At 34.8% G+C, this 16,960-nt stretch overlaps 1 protein-coding gene across 6 annotated transcripts in view; it reads right to left on the bottom strand.

Annotated features, from left to right (window-relative positions):
• Positions 1–16,960, bottom strand: part of KIAA1109 (KIAA1109 ortholog) — a 219,349-nt gene that overhangs the window by 140,684 nt on the left and 61,705 nt on the right. For 5 of the 6 annotated variants that reach the window (XM_030815740.1, XM_030815741.1, XM_030815742.1 and 2 more), the window contains exons 21-23: positions 5,923–6,150; positions 5,022–5,159; positions 808–987 (exon numbers count right to left, since the gene is read on the bottom strand). In XM_030815740.1, the coding sequence (XP_030671600.1) occupies positions 808–987; positions 5,022–5,159; positions 5,923–6,150 (546 nt within the window). The remainder of the gene's footprint in view (positions 1–807; positions 988–5,021; positions 5,160–5,922; positions 6,151–16,960) is intronic. The other variant, XM_030815739.1, reaches the window with a different exon arrangement.

Here is a 16,960-nt window from a genome sequence, read left to right on the forward strand (position 1 = left end):
TTATCAAAATTGAGTATGTAACATTCCTATCAAATTCCAGTCTTTTGAAATATCAAGATGAGCATTCATATTATAATAAATACATGACTCAGGTGAAATGTTACAATAATATGGCAATTCAACTAAACTTCAGTGGCCAATTAGATACAAATATTATATTAAGGCTTTTGTGCCTTCTAAGGATTAAGTGAAAGGGGTGGTGGGGGAGAATTTATCCAAAAGGATCACATCTAGAATTCTAGACCAGACTTACTTACCAGTAAATTCACTTTTATTTTTTGAAACTATTATGCACATCACTAACAGCAGGTACAAATGATGTAATCTTGCTTTGGGACATAACAAGCAAAGAACCTTATTACCTAATCCGTAGCATCATAAGGGCTACTTTCAAATCCTACTTTAAACATATGTAAGAAAACAAAGTTCTTAGAAAATTACTCCATATAGTAGAAAAATAAGATTTTTCCAACAATGGAGGGCCAAGTAATATAATTTTAATAATATATTAACGACTTCTAGAAAAGTACTCATCCTGAATTTTTCCCAAAGAAAGTCTCAAATTCTTTGAAATATTATATAGATCTACACACATTACACCCAACAAATTATATGTGGCTCAGAAAAGTGAAACTTGTCTCTGACTCACCTATAACTAAAATTCTGAATGGCAAGAATGACTCCCATCAGAATGCCATCAGTGGAAATGCAATGAACATTCAAACAGGCATACAAGTTATTCTTGAGAAGGTGGGTAGAGAAAGGAAAAAGAAAATAAGTCAGGAGATAGTACTCTGAAAACCATACCTGTGGTGCTGTGACCTTAGCCGTAAGACTTCCAGCCTGCACATCAATTAACCATGCGTATTCTAAGGAATCGCTTCCCAAAGGAAGACCTTCTGCTGAGAACATAGCGTGTGCTCTCAGCTGGAGACCTGACAAATTGATGTGACCTTCCCTGAGTACTTCATCCACAGGGGGTCGCTGCTGAAAACAATAATGATGAGACTGTAAAATGTATAAGAAAATCACATTATAATTTCTAGTTGTTTCCCCCCACACCCCCTGCAGAGATGAACAGTAAAATCATGCCATCTATAAGGCTTCAGAATCCACAAGCTCCTAACACAACCTTGTACCCACAGAGGTATTCTGAGTTAAGCGTCTTTAATGAACAATACCTATGAGAGCCCAATTATTATAAAAAGCAAGATAGCTGAGTCCTAAAAAGTAGACAGATCTCTGATTGGTAACTGCCTTTATGAATAACAAGAAACTACAGTAGTACTCTGACAGGGAATACAACAGACCAGTCTTTTGTAAGAAATCTAAGAATCATGAGATTAAAATATTTTTTAAAAGGAAGATAACATTGAAGAACACAGACCATTAAGACCAAACAATGAAGAATGGTGGGGAAAAGTAAACTTCCATATAGATTCTGAGGACTATGTAAATACAAGGAGAGTTTTACCTTACAGAGAATAATTTCATACTCACTACTAAAAAGCAGCATGTATTTCAAAGGGAACATTTCTGACATATTCAGAGAAATAAAGGATATGTCATAACACAGATTATTTCATGGAACACTAGTTCCACATATTATTAAGAATAAAGAATCAAATAAGTTTGGAAATGCCCTACTGATCAGTCACCAATTTCTGTTAAATCTACCTCCCAGTCTCTCACAAATGCATTGACTTTTTTTCATCTTCAGTGCCCTCATCCTGGTCCAAATAGTATCACCTCTTGCCAGGACCTTTTCAAGGCATTAACTTTTTATATCTCTGCTCCATACTCTATGAGTAATCACAGAGATCTTCTAAACATACAAATCTGATCCTGTTCTTGCCTCCAGACCATTAAATGCTACCAGAGCACTGCCTACCTCACCTTGTGGCACTTTTTATACTTGAAATTATTTATCTTAATTTTAATGTTCTCAATATTTATCTTCTCCCCCAGGTTCATTAATAACCATTTCTGCCTTATGTACCAAGTATCACTGCACCTAACAGTGACCACAAAAAGTAGATGCTGCTGAGTAGACAGATTTCTTCACAGCAAGTGTTCACAGAACCTTCAACATACCAGTATACATTGAGGCAGTTCACAGATTATTTCCCAACCTAGTTTTATTACAGTAGTCCTCTTCATGTATGTCTAGGCTATCTCACAGGGTTAGTGTTCTTTGCTTTCAATATATGTTGGGAAACAGTCTTAAAAAAATTTTTTTTAAGGATAAGGGCTAACTCTAATTCATAAGAAACTTTTTCTAAAAAAATTCAAATTGTGACTATAATTATCACTCTAGAAGCTCTTCTAATCCAATTTTTCATTTTCTTTTCATCCAAGCTGTGTGACTTTATATAAAATCACCTGACTTCTCCAGGCATTAATTTCCTTACCTTTTTTACTGAGGGAACTGGGGAGAGTGGTCAAGAAAGTTATCTTCTGACACTGAGACTCAATAATTCTCAGTATAAGATTTTTATGAGATTTTTTAATCTCAAAATTACATGTGGATCTTGGGCTTTCCTAAGGTATAGCTTACATGATAAACCAATAAATATTATATTCTAAATTTTATTGCAGTTTGCATCATTTGTGGGTTGAATGGCATCCCTCAAAAATGTATGTTCAAGTCTGAAGCCCTGGAACCTGTGAATATGATCTTTTTTGAAAACAGGATTTTTGTGGATATAATTAGGTTATGATAAGGTTACAATGATGGTGGGCCCTAATCCAATATGACTAGTATCCCTATAAGAGGAGAGAAAGTAGGACACACAGGCACAGAGAAAGAGTGGCAGCCAGTCGAGATGGAGGCAGAAATTTGAGTGAATACCAGGGATTGCTAGCAACCACCAGAGCCTAAGAAGAGGCAAGGAAGGATCTTCCCCTACAGCTCAGACAGAATGTGACCCCGCCAACACCTTGATTTAGGACTTTGAACCTCCAGAACTGTGAGAGAATACATTTCTGTTCTCTTATGTCACCTAGTATAGGATACTTTGTTATGGCATCCCTATGAAACTAATACATAAGATGACCACAAAGTAAAAAGTGCATAGTTTCATAATGGGACACAGTAGTCCATCAGTCACCTTAGATCCTTCATCTTGAAGCCTTGAGTTAAGAGACTGATGCTACCCAGGATAAACTACAAGTGGGTAACCCAGATTTGAGCCTTGGGAATAGACACAGTGTGAACCCTCTCACTGTGAAAGAACATTAGATAATATAACAACAGATGAAGAAAAAAATTCTTAGGAATAGTCGTGTCAACACTATAGAAAGTAAACAAGGTAAGTAGACAAGCAAATTCCAAGAGGATATATATGGTATCTTTGTCTTTGGGGTAAGTTGTCAACAATCAGGGAAATGAATTATCACTAGTACTTCTACTTTGACCTTGATATCTCTACTCCACGAACTCCTTCTCTAATCCCCAAATAAGTCATACTTTATAATTCAGTCTCTCTACAAGTTTGCCATACCTCTATAATAAGAATTAATGTGAACATTCATAATCAGCTCAATAAAATGTTTTCTATGTCTGGAAAAGCCTTTTAAAAGTGCAGTGATTAAAAGCTGAAGTGTTACCAGGTACTCATAAAAAACCAGGGATAGTCATCTAAGATTCTCAGAGCTCATCCATAGAAGACTTTCCCTTTTCCCTTTATTAATTTCCTTAATAGACCGAAAAAGGGAGATGGGCTTCCTCTCCACATACCTGCCTCCCAGAATAAAAAACAACCAATTCTAATGACCTACTAATTATAGAGAGGAGGACAAGAGTTTTTTTTTTTTTTTTTTTAAGGTTAATATGGCAAGTTAAAATAATGTGTTATGTGAGATCTTTGTGATGACAGAATAGTTCTGTATCTTCATTTTGGTGGTTACATGAATCTACACATGATAAGAAGACCTAGAACTACGCACACACATTGTATCAACGTCAGTTTCCTTGTTTTGATACTATAATTATGTAAAATAACTTTACCATGGAAAAAAACTGGGTAAAGAGTACACACAGGATCACTCTGATCTTTGCAACTTCCTGTGAAACTATAATTATTTCAAAATAAAAGTTTAAAACAAGAAACGCACATTCTGTGGCAAAACAAAAACAATGCCTAGCACATATTAAGTTTTAGCTAATATGATCTCATATATATCAAATATATGTATGAAAAATTAAATTCCATGAAGAAAAATATAGTCGTGACAGCAAAAGAATGAAAAAGAGATATGCTATTTTAAATAAAATGATCAGTTACTACATATAATCATAATAAATGATCATTCATTGATGATTTCTGGGTGTCAGATTCATCTTACCATTTATAATTTTACTTTGTCTTGTATTAAGTTCCATTTATATTTCTAAATCATACAACTTGATTAAAAGTAAGACAGGGGCATATAAAGTGGTGGTAGGTGCCACAGAAAGCCATTTGGCATGAAAAAAAAAATAAAATTATATTCTACCCAGAAATGTAATACATTCTCAAATTCTCACTTGATGAATATCATTGGTTCTCTTTTAAAAGAGCCCAGAGGTATCTTGAAGGAATTAACAAAGTATCTTACGTTAGATGAATAAGAATAAATCATTGATCATGTAGATACACACGTTTTAAAATATTATGGTACTGGTTAATATTAACATTTATGCTGTGATACTCAACAGAACCTACCAACATTTTATATAGTTAACTTTTCCCTTCCATAAATATTTGAGAAAGTATTTATTTCCATTTCTATTATAATAGCAAAAGGTATAAAATATAATTGGGATCACAGAAATAGGGAGCAGCAAAAGAAAATTGAGATTCTTGAAACAACTGTCATACACATAAACATACATACAAAAACTTCTTAATACAGTTAACTTAAAAGTCTCCAACTTAAAGAGCTACAAAGTCCATGCACAGAAGCTAATACATTGTTTTAACCCAATAAATATTAATAATAAATCTCTATGTCTCCACCACATTTCATTTTCACCTTACCTGATAGTTATCACTGACAAACACATTCAGGGGTGACAGGATAAGTTGCAGCATGGTCTCCCTAAATCCTTTTTTCATTTCAAAACATAGTCTTTCCAAGAAAGCTGTAGGGCATTCGGGACCATCAGTAGTTCCATGCTACAGTCAAACGAAATAGCATAGTTGAAATGCAGAAAAGGCAAAAAGTAAGGAAGTACAGGAAAATAAAAATCACATCTGTCACGATTAAGAGAATTTGTTTTTCAAAACAGAGAAACTATGATTACTGACAAAAATAACTATTCTGTACCTCAGTAGGATCGTTAGCTGCACTAAGCAACAGAGGGCCACCGGCCCCACCACCCCACTGCGACACGGACACACACCTCATCTGGCCCTGCTCCAAAGTCCCCGGGTTCTTGGGGCAATTTAATATCATTCCATGTCAGCCAGAACAGGTCCACGGGTTGTCCTTAGAGTGACCCAGGATACTGTGCTAGATCCAAACTACATAATTCAACCCCCAGGGTCAAGCCAGAAACTCCATTTTATAACAGGTCAACCATAAGGCCCCAAACTGGTCTGGGGTCTAGAGATAAAAGCTAAGAAAATGTAAAGTCCTTGAATACCCATCAGGTTAATTATAAACCCAACAACTCAATGTATGACACAATGTCCTGACGTTACACAAATAGCAAAGAAGGAGCTAAAGTTAAATTAGAAGAAAAATAGAAAATAAAAATTACCAATGATCAAGTAATCATATTATGAAGAAAATACATGAGTTTTATAACAGTAAAAGAATAAATTTAGAAGTTTTAAATCTGATTTTCTTTTTCTAAGTGTGTGCTGAATGCTTCACATCTATACACAGGTGGATGTTATAATATATTCCAGACTACTTTGATGTGTAAACACTTACAACAGGAAGACGCCCATGAACTTTGTACAAATTAACAAGTACAGTAATATCCCAAGGACGCAAGGCAAGTGGATGAATTGACTTGGCTGAACCTTCATTTTCCTTTTTGTCATTTTCCATTCCAACAGCAGTCCACCCAGAGCTGGATGATGTTGACAGTGACAAAACAGGACTTGAGATAACCTCTTCAAAATCCATATACATGTCATCTTCCCCAAAGTAGTTTTCCTATAAATATTAAGAAAACACAAATTGCTGTCAAAAGAGGTATATAAATATATTTTCACCTATGAGCCTAAATTTGTAAATTATGCATTTCCTTAACCTATTATATTTAATAAAAAGGCATCAGGCCTATTGTCTTAAAATACAAAAGAAAACATATGCTAAGACTTACACACAGCTGCTTGGCAAATAATACTCAGTAGTAAAAAAGTTACAGAAGCCTATTTTATAGAAAAACTTCATGACATGACCCCAATTACAGCAAAACCTTGTAAGTTAGGTCCTCAGAGACCTCTGAAGGTTTGCATGGTTAAAAAGTTTTCAATCACTGCTACTCAGAGTTCTCAGGCAATACCGAGGACATCCTTTGGGGGAAGCAATTCACTGAAAATCAGTCTGGCTAAATTCAATTAGGTAACTAGTACAATTCACAAATTCCTGTTGGAATATTTATTGGGCATGTTTTAACAGCTTTAATAAAAATATCCAATCTTGGTTATTGATGAGATAAAGGCATGTGTTACCAACAATTATCAAAAATTCCTTTCACATAGTTCAATCCTGGTTTTTTATGCAGAAGTGTTTCAACTATTGTTTTCTTTTGCATGAAAATATAAATTTAGCTTGAATTTAAATTATTTCTTCCCATTGATTCTAAATTTAAATTTTGGCCACTTGATCTGTCAGTAGTAAATATAAGTTGTTAAATATTCCTGCTAACATTGTCAGCATATCTGTTAAATATCAGAACCAAGACAGTATTTTGGTAAAGTCTGCACTTTGGTTACTGACAAAGTTATTTTCTGACTAGAGTTATGGACATCAGTACATAATATCTTTTCATAGGAAATAATGTTGAAGGGCTTAAAGTCATACAGTTAATTGGTAGGGGGATTAATATTTAAATCCCAAACCTACAGGCTCACAAAACCAGTGCTTTTTCCTCTATTCCCTATTGCTGTCCACCTCCTAATTACAGATGCCACTCGAAACCTGCTTGAAATCTTAATAACTGTCTTTATAATACAATTCTGAAGCATGGACAAATTTATGCACAAATGTAACAGAAAACACTGGGTTATATTTTAAATTCCAACATTGAATTTTTAAAAAATAACATAAATGTCCAACTGAGTTCCATCAACATTAAAAACTTGAAGAGATAAAACAAAAAGCTGGTTCGACAAGATTAAAAAAAAGATGGACCATCCATGAGATTAACCAGGAAAAGAAGAGAGAAGATCCAAATAAGATCAATTAGAAACAAAACTGGAGATATTATAACCGATAGCACAGAAATACAAAAGATCATTCAAGGCTACTATGAACACCTTTAAGTGAACAACAAACTGGAAAATCCAGAGGAGATGGATAAATTCCTAGAAATATGCAAACCTCCTAGATTAAACCAGGAAGAAACAGAAACTCTGAAGAGATGAATAACAAACAGTGAGAGAGAAAAAGTAATTTTTAAAAATTGCCAACAAAAAAAAGCCCAGGGCCAGATGGATTCACAGCTGAATTCCATTAGACATTTAAAAACGTATTGGTACCAATCCTGCCGAAACTATTCCAAAAGATAAACAGGGAGTCCTCCCTAAATCATTCTTTGAAGGCAGTATCACCCTAATACCAAAACCAGAAAAAGACATTTAAAAAAGAAAACTAAAGATCAATATCCCTGATGAACAAAGATGCAAAAATCTTCAACAAAATACTAGCTAACTGACTCTAAGAGCATATCAAAAAGATAATTCACCATGATCAAATGGGTTTCACACCAGGGATGTAGGGATGAGTCAATAAATGTGATATATCACATAAACAAAATTAGAAACAAAAACCTATTCAACAAATTGGGTAGAATCAATATTGTGAAAATGACCATACTGCCAAAAGCAATCTATGAATTCATTGCAATTCCCATTAAAATACTACCGTAATTCTTCATTCAACCAGAAAAAAAAAATCCTAAAATTCATATGAAACCAAAAAAGAGCCTGCATAGCGAAAGTAAGACTAAGCAAAAAGAACAAATCTGGAGGCATTACATTACCCGACTTCTAACTATATACTACAAGGCTATCGTTACCAAAACACCAAGGTACTGTTATAAAAACAGGCATGCAGACCAATGGAACAGAATAGAAAACCCAAAATAAAGCCAAAATAGAGCCGAATACTTGCAGCCAACTGACCATCGACAAAGCATACAAAAACATAAAGTGCGAAAAGTGGGTTTCATACCAGGGATGCAGGGATGGTTTATACACAAATCAATAAATGTGATACATCACATAAACAAAATAAGAAACAAAAACCTATTCAGCAAATTGTGCTGGGATAACTGGCAAGCCACATGTAGAAGAATGAAACTGTATCCTCATCTGTCACCTTATAGAAAAATCAACTCAAGATAGATCAAAGACTTAAATCTAAGACACGAAACCATAAAAATTCTAAGATAACATCAGAAAGACTCTTCTAGACATTGGCTTAGGCAAAGAATTATTCACCAAGAACCCAAAAGCAAATGCAACGAAAACAAAAATAAATAAATTGGACCTAATTAAACTAAAAAACTTCTGCACAGCAAAAGAAATAATCAGCAGAATAAACAGACAACCCACAGAGTGGGAGAAAATCTTCACAAACTATGCATCTGACAAAGCACTAATATACAGAATCTACAGGGAACTCAAACAAATCAGCAAGGAAAAAACAAATAATCCCATCAAAAAGTGGGCAAAGGACATGAATAGACATTACTCAAAAGAAGATATACAAACGGCCAACAAACATATGAAAAATGTTCAACATCACTAATGATTAGGGAAATGCAATCAAAACCATAATGTGATACCACCTTACTCCTGCAAGAATGGCCATAATTTAAAAATCAAAAATAATAGATGTTGGTGTGGATGTGGTGAAAAGGGAACACTTTTACACTGCTGGTGGGAATGTAAACTAGTACAACCACTATGGAAAACAGAATGGAGATTCCCACTAAATGCAGAACTACCATTCGATCCAGCAATTCCACTACTGGGTATTTACCCAAAATAAAAGAAGTCATTATATGAAAAAGACACTTGAACACGCATGTTCACAGAAGCACAGTTCACAATTGAAAAATATGGACCCAACCTTAATGCCCAACAACCAATGAGTGGATAAAGAAAATGTGGTAGATAGATAGATAGATAGATAGATAGATAGATAGATAGATAGATAGATAGACAGACAGACAGACAGATAAAAATAAGATAGATACACACACACACACATATATATACCATGGAATACTACTCAGCCATAAAAAGGAATGAAATAATGGCATTCACAGCAACCTGGATGGAATTGGAGACCATTATTCTAAGTGAAGTAACTCATTAATGGAAAACCAAATATATGTTTGCACTCATAAGTGGGGGATAAACTATGAGGTCACAAAGGCATAAGAATGATATAACAGACTTTGGAGACTCAAGAGGAAGGATGGGACAGGGGGTGAGGGATAAAAGGCTACACACTGAGTATAGTGTACACTGCTCAGGTGACGGGTGCACCAAAATCTCAGAAATCACCACTAAAGAACTTATCCATGTAACCAAAAACTACCTGTTCCCCAAAACTATTGAAATAAAGTAAACAAACAAACAAAACTTAAAGATGTTCAGAGCAGCAGTTCTCCCCTCCAGAAGCCGTTACGAAATACACATTCCATCCCAGTCCTGATGACTGTTCACAAAGTTTGCAGTAGGCAGAGTCCAGAGTCAAGTGTAAAGTGGAAAAACTCCTTTGATACTTCCATCTGTAAATGGCCCCCAGAAAATCACCTCTGTCCCACCTCTGTCCCCAAACAGCTGATATAAGGATTCAACTACTATTAGGTCTCAGCATACTAACATGTACCAACAAAACAAAACAGTTACCAGCACTCATTTTAACTCATTTTTAATGATCCTAGGCAACAGATCTCTTATTTTTAAAAAATTCCCTTGTAGTCTGTTATCATCGTAAATCTTAAAAAAGTTTCGACTCACATCCCTTGTAAGTTGGATTCCTAGGTATTTTATTCTCTTTGAAGCAATTGTGAATGGGAGTTCACTCATGATTTCGCTCTCAGTTTGTCTGTTATTAGTGTACAAGAATGCTGGTGATTTTTGTACACTGATTTTGTACCCTGAGACTTCGCTGAAGTTGCTAATCAGCTTAAGGAGATTTTGGGCTGAGACGATGGGGTTTTCTAGATATACAATCATGTCATCTGCAAAACAGGGACAATTTGACTTCCTCTTTTCCTAATTGAATACCCTTTATTTCCTTCTCCTGCCTGATTGCCCTGGCCAGAACTTCCAGCACTATGTTGAATAGGAGTGGTGAGAGAGGGCATCCCTGTCTTGTGCCAGTTTTCAAAGGGAATGCTTCCAGTTTTTGCCCATTCGGTATGATATTGGCTGTGGGTTTGTCATAGATAGCTCTTATTATTTTGAGATACGTCCCATCAATACCTAATTTATTGAGAGTTTTTAGCATGAAGGGTTGTTGAGTTTTGTCAAAGGCCTTTTCTGCATCTATTGAGATAATCATGTGGTTTTTGTCTTTGGTTCTGTTTATATGCTGGATTACATTTATTGATTTGCGTATGTTGAACCAGCCTTGCATCCCAGGGATGAAGCCCACTTGATCATGGTGTATAAGCTTTTTGATGTGCTGCTGGATTCGGTTTGCCAGTATTTTATTGAGGATTTTTGCATCAATGTTCATCAAGGATATTGGTCTGAAATTCTCTTTTTTGGTTATGTCTCTGCCAGGCTTTGGTATCAGGACGATGCTGGCCTCATAAAATGTGTTAGGGAGGATTCCCTCTTTTTCTATCGATTGGAATAGTTTCAGAAGGAATGGTACCAGTTCCTCCTTGTACCTCTGGTAGAATTTGGCTGTGAATCCATCAGGTCCTGGACTATTTTTGGTTGGTAAGCTATTGATTATTGCCACAATTTCAGAGCCTGTTATTGGTCTATTCAGAGATTCAACTTCTTCCTGGTTTAGTCTTGGGAGGGTGTATTTGTCGAGGAATTTATCCATTTCTTCTAGATTTTCTAGTTTATTTGCATAGAGGTGTTTGTAGTATTCTCTGATGGTGGATTATCCAACTTACAAGGGATGTGAAGGACCTCTTCAAGATGAACTACAAACCACTGCTCAATGAAATAAAAGAGGATACAAACAAATGGAAGAACATTCCATGCTCATGGGTTGGAAGAATCAATATCATGAAAATGGCCATACTGCCCAAGGTAATTTATAGATTCAATGCCATCCCCATCAAGCTACCAATGACTTTCTTCACAGAATTGGAAAAAACTACTTTAAAGTTCATATGGAACCAAAAAAGAGCCCGCATCGCCAAGTCAATCCTAAGCCAAAAGAACAAAGCTGGAGGCATCATGCTACCTGACTTCAAACTATACTACAAGGCTACAGTAACCAAAACAGCATGGTGCTGGTACCAAAACAGAGACATAGATCAATGGAACAGAACAGAGCCCTCAGAAATAATGCTGCATATCTACAACTATCTGATCTTTGACAAACCTGACAAAAACAAGAAATGGGGAAAGGATTCCCTATTTAATAAATGGTGCTGGGAAAACTGGCTAGCCATATGTAGAAAGCTGAACTGGATCCCTTCCTTACACTTTATACAAAAGTTAATTCAAGATGGATTAAAGATTTAAATGTTAGACCTAAAACCATTAAAACCCTACAAGAAAATCTAGGCAATACCATTCAGGACATAGGCGTGGACAAGGACTTCATGTCTAAAACACCAAAAGCAATGGCAACAAAAGCCAAAATTGACAAATGGGATCTCATTAAACTAAAGAGCTTCTGCATAGCAAAAGAAACTACCATCAGAGTGAACAGGCAACCTACAGAATGGGAGAAAATTTTTGCAACCTACTCATCTGACAAAGGGCTAATATTCAGAATCTACAATGAACTCAAACAAATTTACAAGAAAAAAACAAACAACCCCATCAAAAAGTGGGTGAAGGACATGAACAGACACTTCTCAAAAGAAGACATTTATGCAGCCAAAAAACACATGAAAAAATGCTCCTCATCACTGGTCATCAGAGAAATGCAAATGAAAACCACAGTGAGATACCATCTCACACCAGTTAGAATGGCCATCATTAAAAAGTCAGGAAACAACATGTGCTGGAGAGGATGTGGAGAAATAGGAACACTTTGACACTGTTGGTGGGACTGTAAACTAGTTCAACCATTGTGGAAGACAGTGTGGCGATTCCTCAGGGATCTAGAACTAGAAATATCATTTGACCCAGCCATCCCATTACTGGGTATATACCCAAAGGATTATAAATCATGCTGCTATAAAGACACATGCACACGTATGTTTATTGCGGCACTATTCACAATAGCAAAGAGTTGGAACCAACCCAAATGTCCAACAACGATAGACTGGATTAAGAAAATGTGGCACATATACACCATGGAATACTATGCAGCCATAAAAAATGATGAGTTCATGTCCTTTGTAGGGACATGGATGTAACTGGAAAACATCATTCTCAGTAACTATCACAAGGACAAAAAACCAAACACCGCATGTTCTCACTCATAGGTGGGAATTGAACAATGAGAACTCATGGACACAGGAAGGGCAACATCACACTCCGGGGACTGTTGTGGGGTGGGGGGAGGGGGAAGGGACAGCATTAGGAGATATACCTAATGCTAAATGACGAGTTAATGGGTGCAGCAAAACAACATGGCACATGGATACATATGTAACAAACCTGCACATTGTGCACATGTACCCTAAAACCTAAAGTACAATAAAAAAAAAAAAAAGTTTAGATTCCTGTAGATTATTACAGTAAAAAGAAAAAAGATTCCCTTGGGTCTAATGTTCAATTTGCTACTAAAGCAATCTCCACTTAATTATCTGAAATGGAAATAATTAATATCAAATTCTTTAGGGAACACTGAATGTCCAACACAGCAGAGAACATTTGCTAATTTTTATTGAATGTGTCAGTGACTTTGCTCTAAAGGAGTTATAAAACCTAGGATTCTTTCTTCAGTTAATACATTTGTAGTTACTAAATATTATCAACAAAATGTACTTTTAAAATTATAACTCCTTTAAGAACTTTGTCTAATGTTATATGTCTAATGCTGGGTGTGTGACTTAAGGGTTTTTCTTAATTTATGAATTCCAAATCTATTAGTTAATTTCTTAAGAATTAACTGAAAGGCCAGACACAGTGGCTCATGCCTATAATCCCAGCACTTCAGGAGGCCCAGGTGGGCAGATCACTTGAGCCTAGGAGTTCGAGACTAGCCTGGGCAACATGGCGAAACCCTGTCTCCACAAAAAATACAAAAATTATCCAGGCATGGTGGCACATGCATGTGGTCCCAGCTACTTGGGAGGCTAAGAAAATCACCTGAGCCCAGGAAGTCGAGGCTGCAGTGAACCATGACTACGCCACTGCCTGAGTGACAAAGTGAGACCTTGTCTCAAAAAAAAAAAAAAAAAAATTTACTGAAAAAAAAATAGTTACCAAAAAGGTTGATCAAGTGTAAGGTAGATGGTAATATATTACAGCAAACTTTAATAGTACTTTAAGATTAATAAGTGTACACAAATATTTAAAAATACAAATAAAACTTTCAACTTCATTTTATAATAGATGGCATGTAAACTTAAACTATCTTTAAAATAAATTCCAAACAACCCCAGAAAAAATTCACTGGCTTATAGAACCGAGAAAATGTGTTCTTTTGTCAAATTTACATTATGCTTGAATTTAAGAATGATAAACTACATTTCAATTTGCTTAAGAATTCTCCAAAATTTTCTTTACATAATGGTATTTTGGTATATGAGTGTCTTGTCACCTACTTCAAGTAAGAGACTGCAATGTTTTTCCTAGCTAAAAATGTATTCTTATCCAATGACACTCATTTCTCAAAACAGAAAAAAAAAAAATAACAATAGGCTAAAAGATGACAGCTAATACAATCAGAGAAACAGTAGGAAAAGTCCACAAGTACTGCTTCCAAAATTATACTTTTTTGAAAAAAGAAAAATTAATAGCCAGGTTTCTGTTCAAGATTATTGAAATTATTTTTAATAAGAAAAACATATATGCCATATATACCCTTTCATGCAGTTATTTGCTACCACTGACATGTTATCACTATAAAAAGGTTTCTTTTCCTTCATTAACAAAAAAATGAAATAAGACTAAGAGAAGTCAATTCAGAAAAGTAATATAAGTAGCATTGTTATCCAACTTTACATCCACAACAGAAGAAATGACAAAGTTTTAATATGACTGAAATGACTTTGGGCTGACACTTAGGATTACAATATTCTCTACATCTGCAGAAGACCTCCCATTTCCATACATGTCCTCATAAATTTTAATGCATATTCAGTAGACATATTCTTCTTAGAATTCTTTTTAATGATAATGCCAGGTCTAGTTTCTTCCATGGATTTTGGAAAGCAGTCTTTCATATACAGCCAAACAAATATAGTGATTTTTTTTCCTAGTTTATTCTTTATAATTTCTTGATGTTTAATTTTGATAACTAAAAAAAGACAATCTCAGTTACATGAATTTTTACATTCCTTTAAATTCCCATTTTCTTTTTCATGTATACATGAAAATACATGAACAAGAAAATTTCATATATGAATTTGAATATATTATAAAAATAATATATACATTTTTGAACTTCCAAAAAGTTTTAAAGTACTAATACTGATACCAAGTAAAATACACATTATATAGTTAAACAAACAGACCAGGCATGGTGGTTCGCACCTATAATCCCAACACTTTGGGAGGTCAAGGCGGGAGGATCACTTGAGGCCAGGAAGAAGTTTGAAACAAGTCTGGGCAACATGGCAGGACCCAGTCTCTCCAAAAAATAATTTTTTAAAAATTAGATGGGTGTGGTGGTGCTTGCCTGTAGACCTAGCTACTCAAGAGGCTGAGGCAGGAGGATCACTTGAGCCCTGGAGTTCCAGATTACAAAGAGCTATGATTGCTCCACTGCACTCCAACCTGAATGACAAAGCAAGACCCTGTCTCTTAAAAACCAAAACCAAAACCAGAAACTTAAAGAACTGCATAAATTCCTTATAAAAGGAAGCATAGAGTTCATTGGGCTAGACAAAGTTTTTACCTGTCATGTCTTTGATACATATTTAGTAAACATGTCAAAATTTAAAATTTTACAATTTGCTTTAATAGACATTTTATACAAGTTCTAAGCTAATTAGATGAATGTCATCACTAATATAATATTTAGGGCAAGACAAACTTTTGAAACTACTAAAAAGTTGCTTTAAAGCCTTTAATGCACAAAAGTCTGTATGAAAACAATAACCTATCAGCAATGGCTACATCTGCGGAGAACTTATAAACAAGTCTAAAATGAAAGCATATATTTATTTCACTGTATTCTGTTTTGTTAGAGTCCACTTATTTTTGGTGAATATGTATTACTATCAGTTTTTTTTAATAAAAATAAATTGAGGTTCCATGTGTACATAGTAACGCGAAAACGAAAGTTAATACCACTCTAGTAGTATTCAAAAACTGATACTGTATCACTATGACTACCTTCACCTACTAATTAAATCATTATTTATATTTAAGTAAAATATACTGCAGCCTCTTCGGGAAGACTATAGCTTGAAAATTACCTTTTAAATCCTTTATAGTTATTCACATGCAATCCCAAGAAAGTAAGACATTGGGAGAAATATTTGACATACATTTTAGGTCAAACGATGGTCACAAAAAGCAAGAAAAGTGTGTATGTAATCAACAGAAACTCTAGGTATCTACAAATATTAAATATTAACCACATTTTCCCTTGCATCTTTTATACTAAGTTACATCATCTGATGATTCATGGTAGTTTTTAGTAAATACAATATAATAACTCAAATATTGAGATGCTATATACCTTCAAAACCCAGTTCAGCCAGCACTTTCTGCAGAGAGCCTTTACTAACAAACCTTGATTGTGCTTCCCTGTCCAACCCTAAACATCCTAGTCCCTCTCTCCAGAATTAATTACTCTTATCACTGTACATTACAGGACTCCTTGTCAGCTAGGTATTCAATATCCAAAGTGAATCTGCCGATCCTGTAAAAATGCAAAATTTCTTAAGTTGTTGAAAGTGATGTTGGATAACTCCTCTAATCACAGGAAAGGTGATAAGTAAGGATCAGGAAGGATTATAGTAGTTACCATAAAGATTAAATCAGTAAGAATTGTTGATAATTTGTCGGGGGCATTTAAAACATATGATTTGAACATCAAAAGAATAAGAGTGATCTCCAGAAAACTGATGAACTCCTCAAATATTTATCCAAAAATAGCCTCTCTTCATAATCATTCTACAGAGATCAACTTTAAAGTGCTGTCATACTGTGCAATCACACAATTTCAGTGGAAAAAATTATACCAAAATGAGTCAACACTTGTTCTTTGTTCTAAGAATTAGTGCATATTTATTTAGAACCCAAGTTTGATATACTCCAAAATAAACTTATTTTCATATATTTGCTTCAGTTTTTCAAATAAAGCACCAAACAAATACTTGTTCATTATTTATCATAAAACGTTGTCACTTATTTTTAATGGATTCACTTGAAGTAGTCTTTTCCATTTCCAATTATTCTCAGATATATGTAATACTTCTATTGCTACATTACTTACAATGTGTTAAAATTTGTCCATA

Source organism: Nomascus leucogenys, chromosome 7b (genome assembly GCF_006542625.1).
Source record: "Nomascus leucogenys isolate Asia chromosome 7b, Asia_NLE_v1, whole genome shotgun sequence".
NCBI classification, from domain to species: Eukaryota; Metazoa; Chordata; class Mammalia; order Primates; family Hylobatidae; genus Nomascus; species Nomascus leucogenys.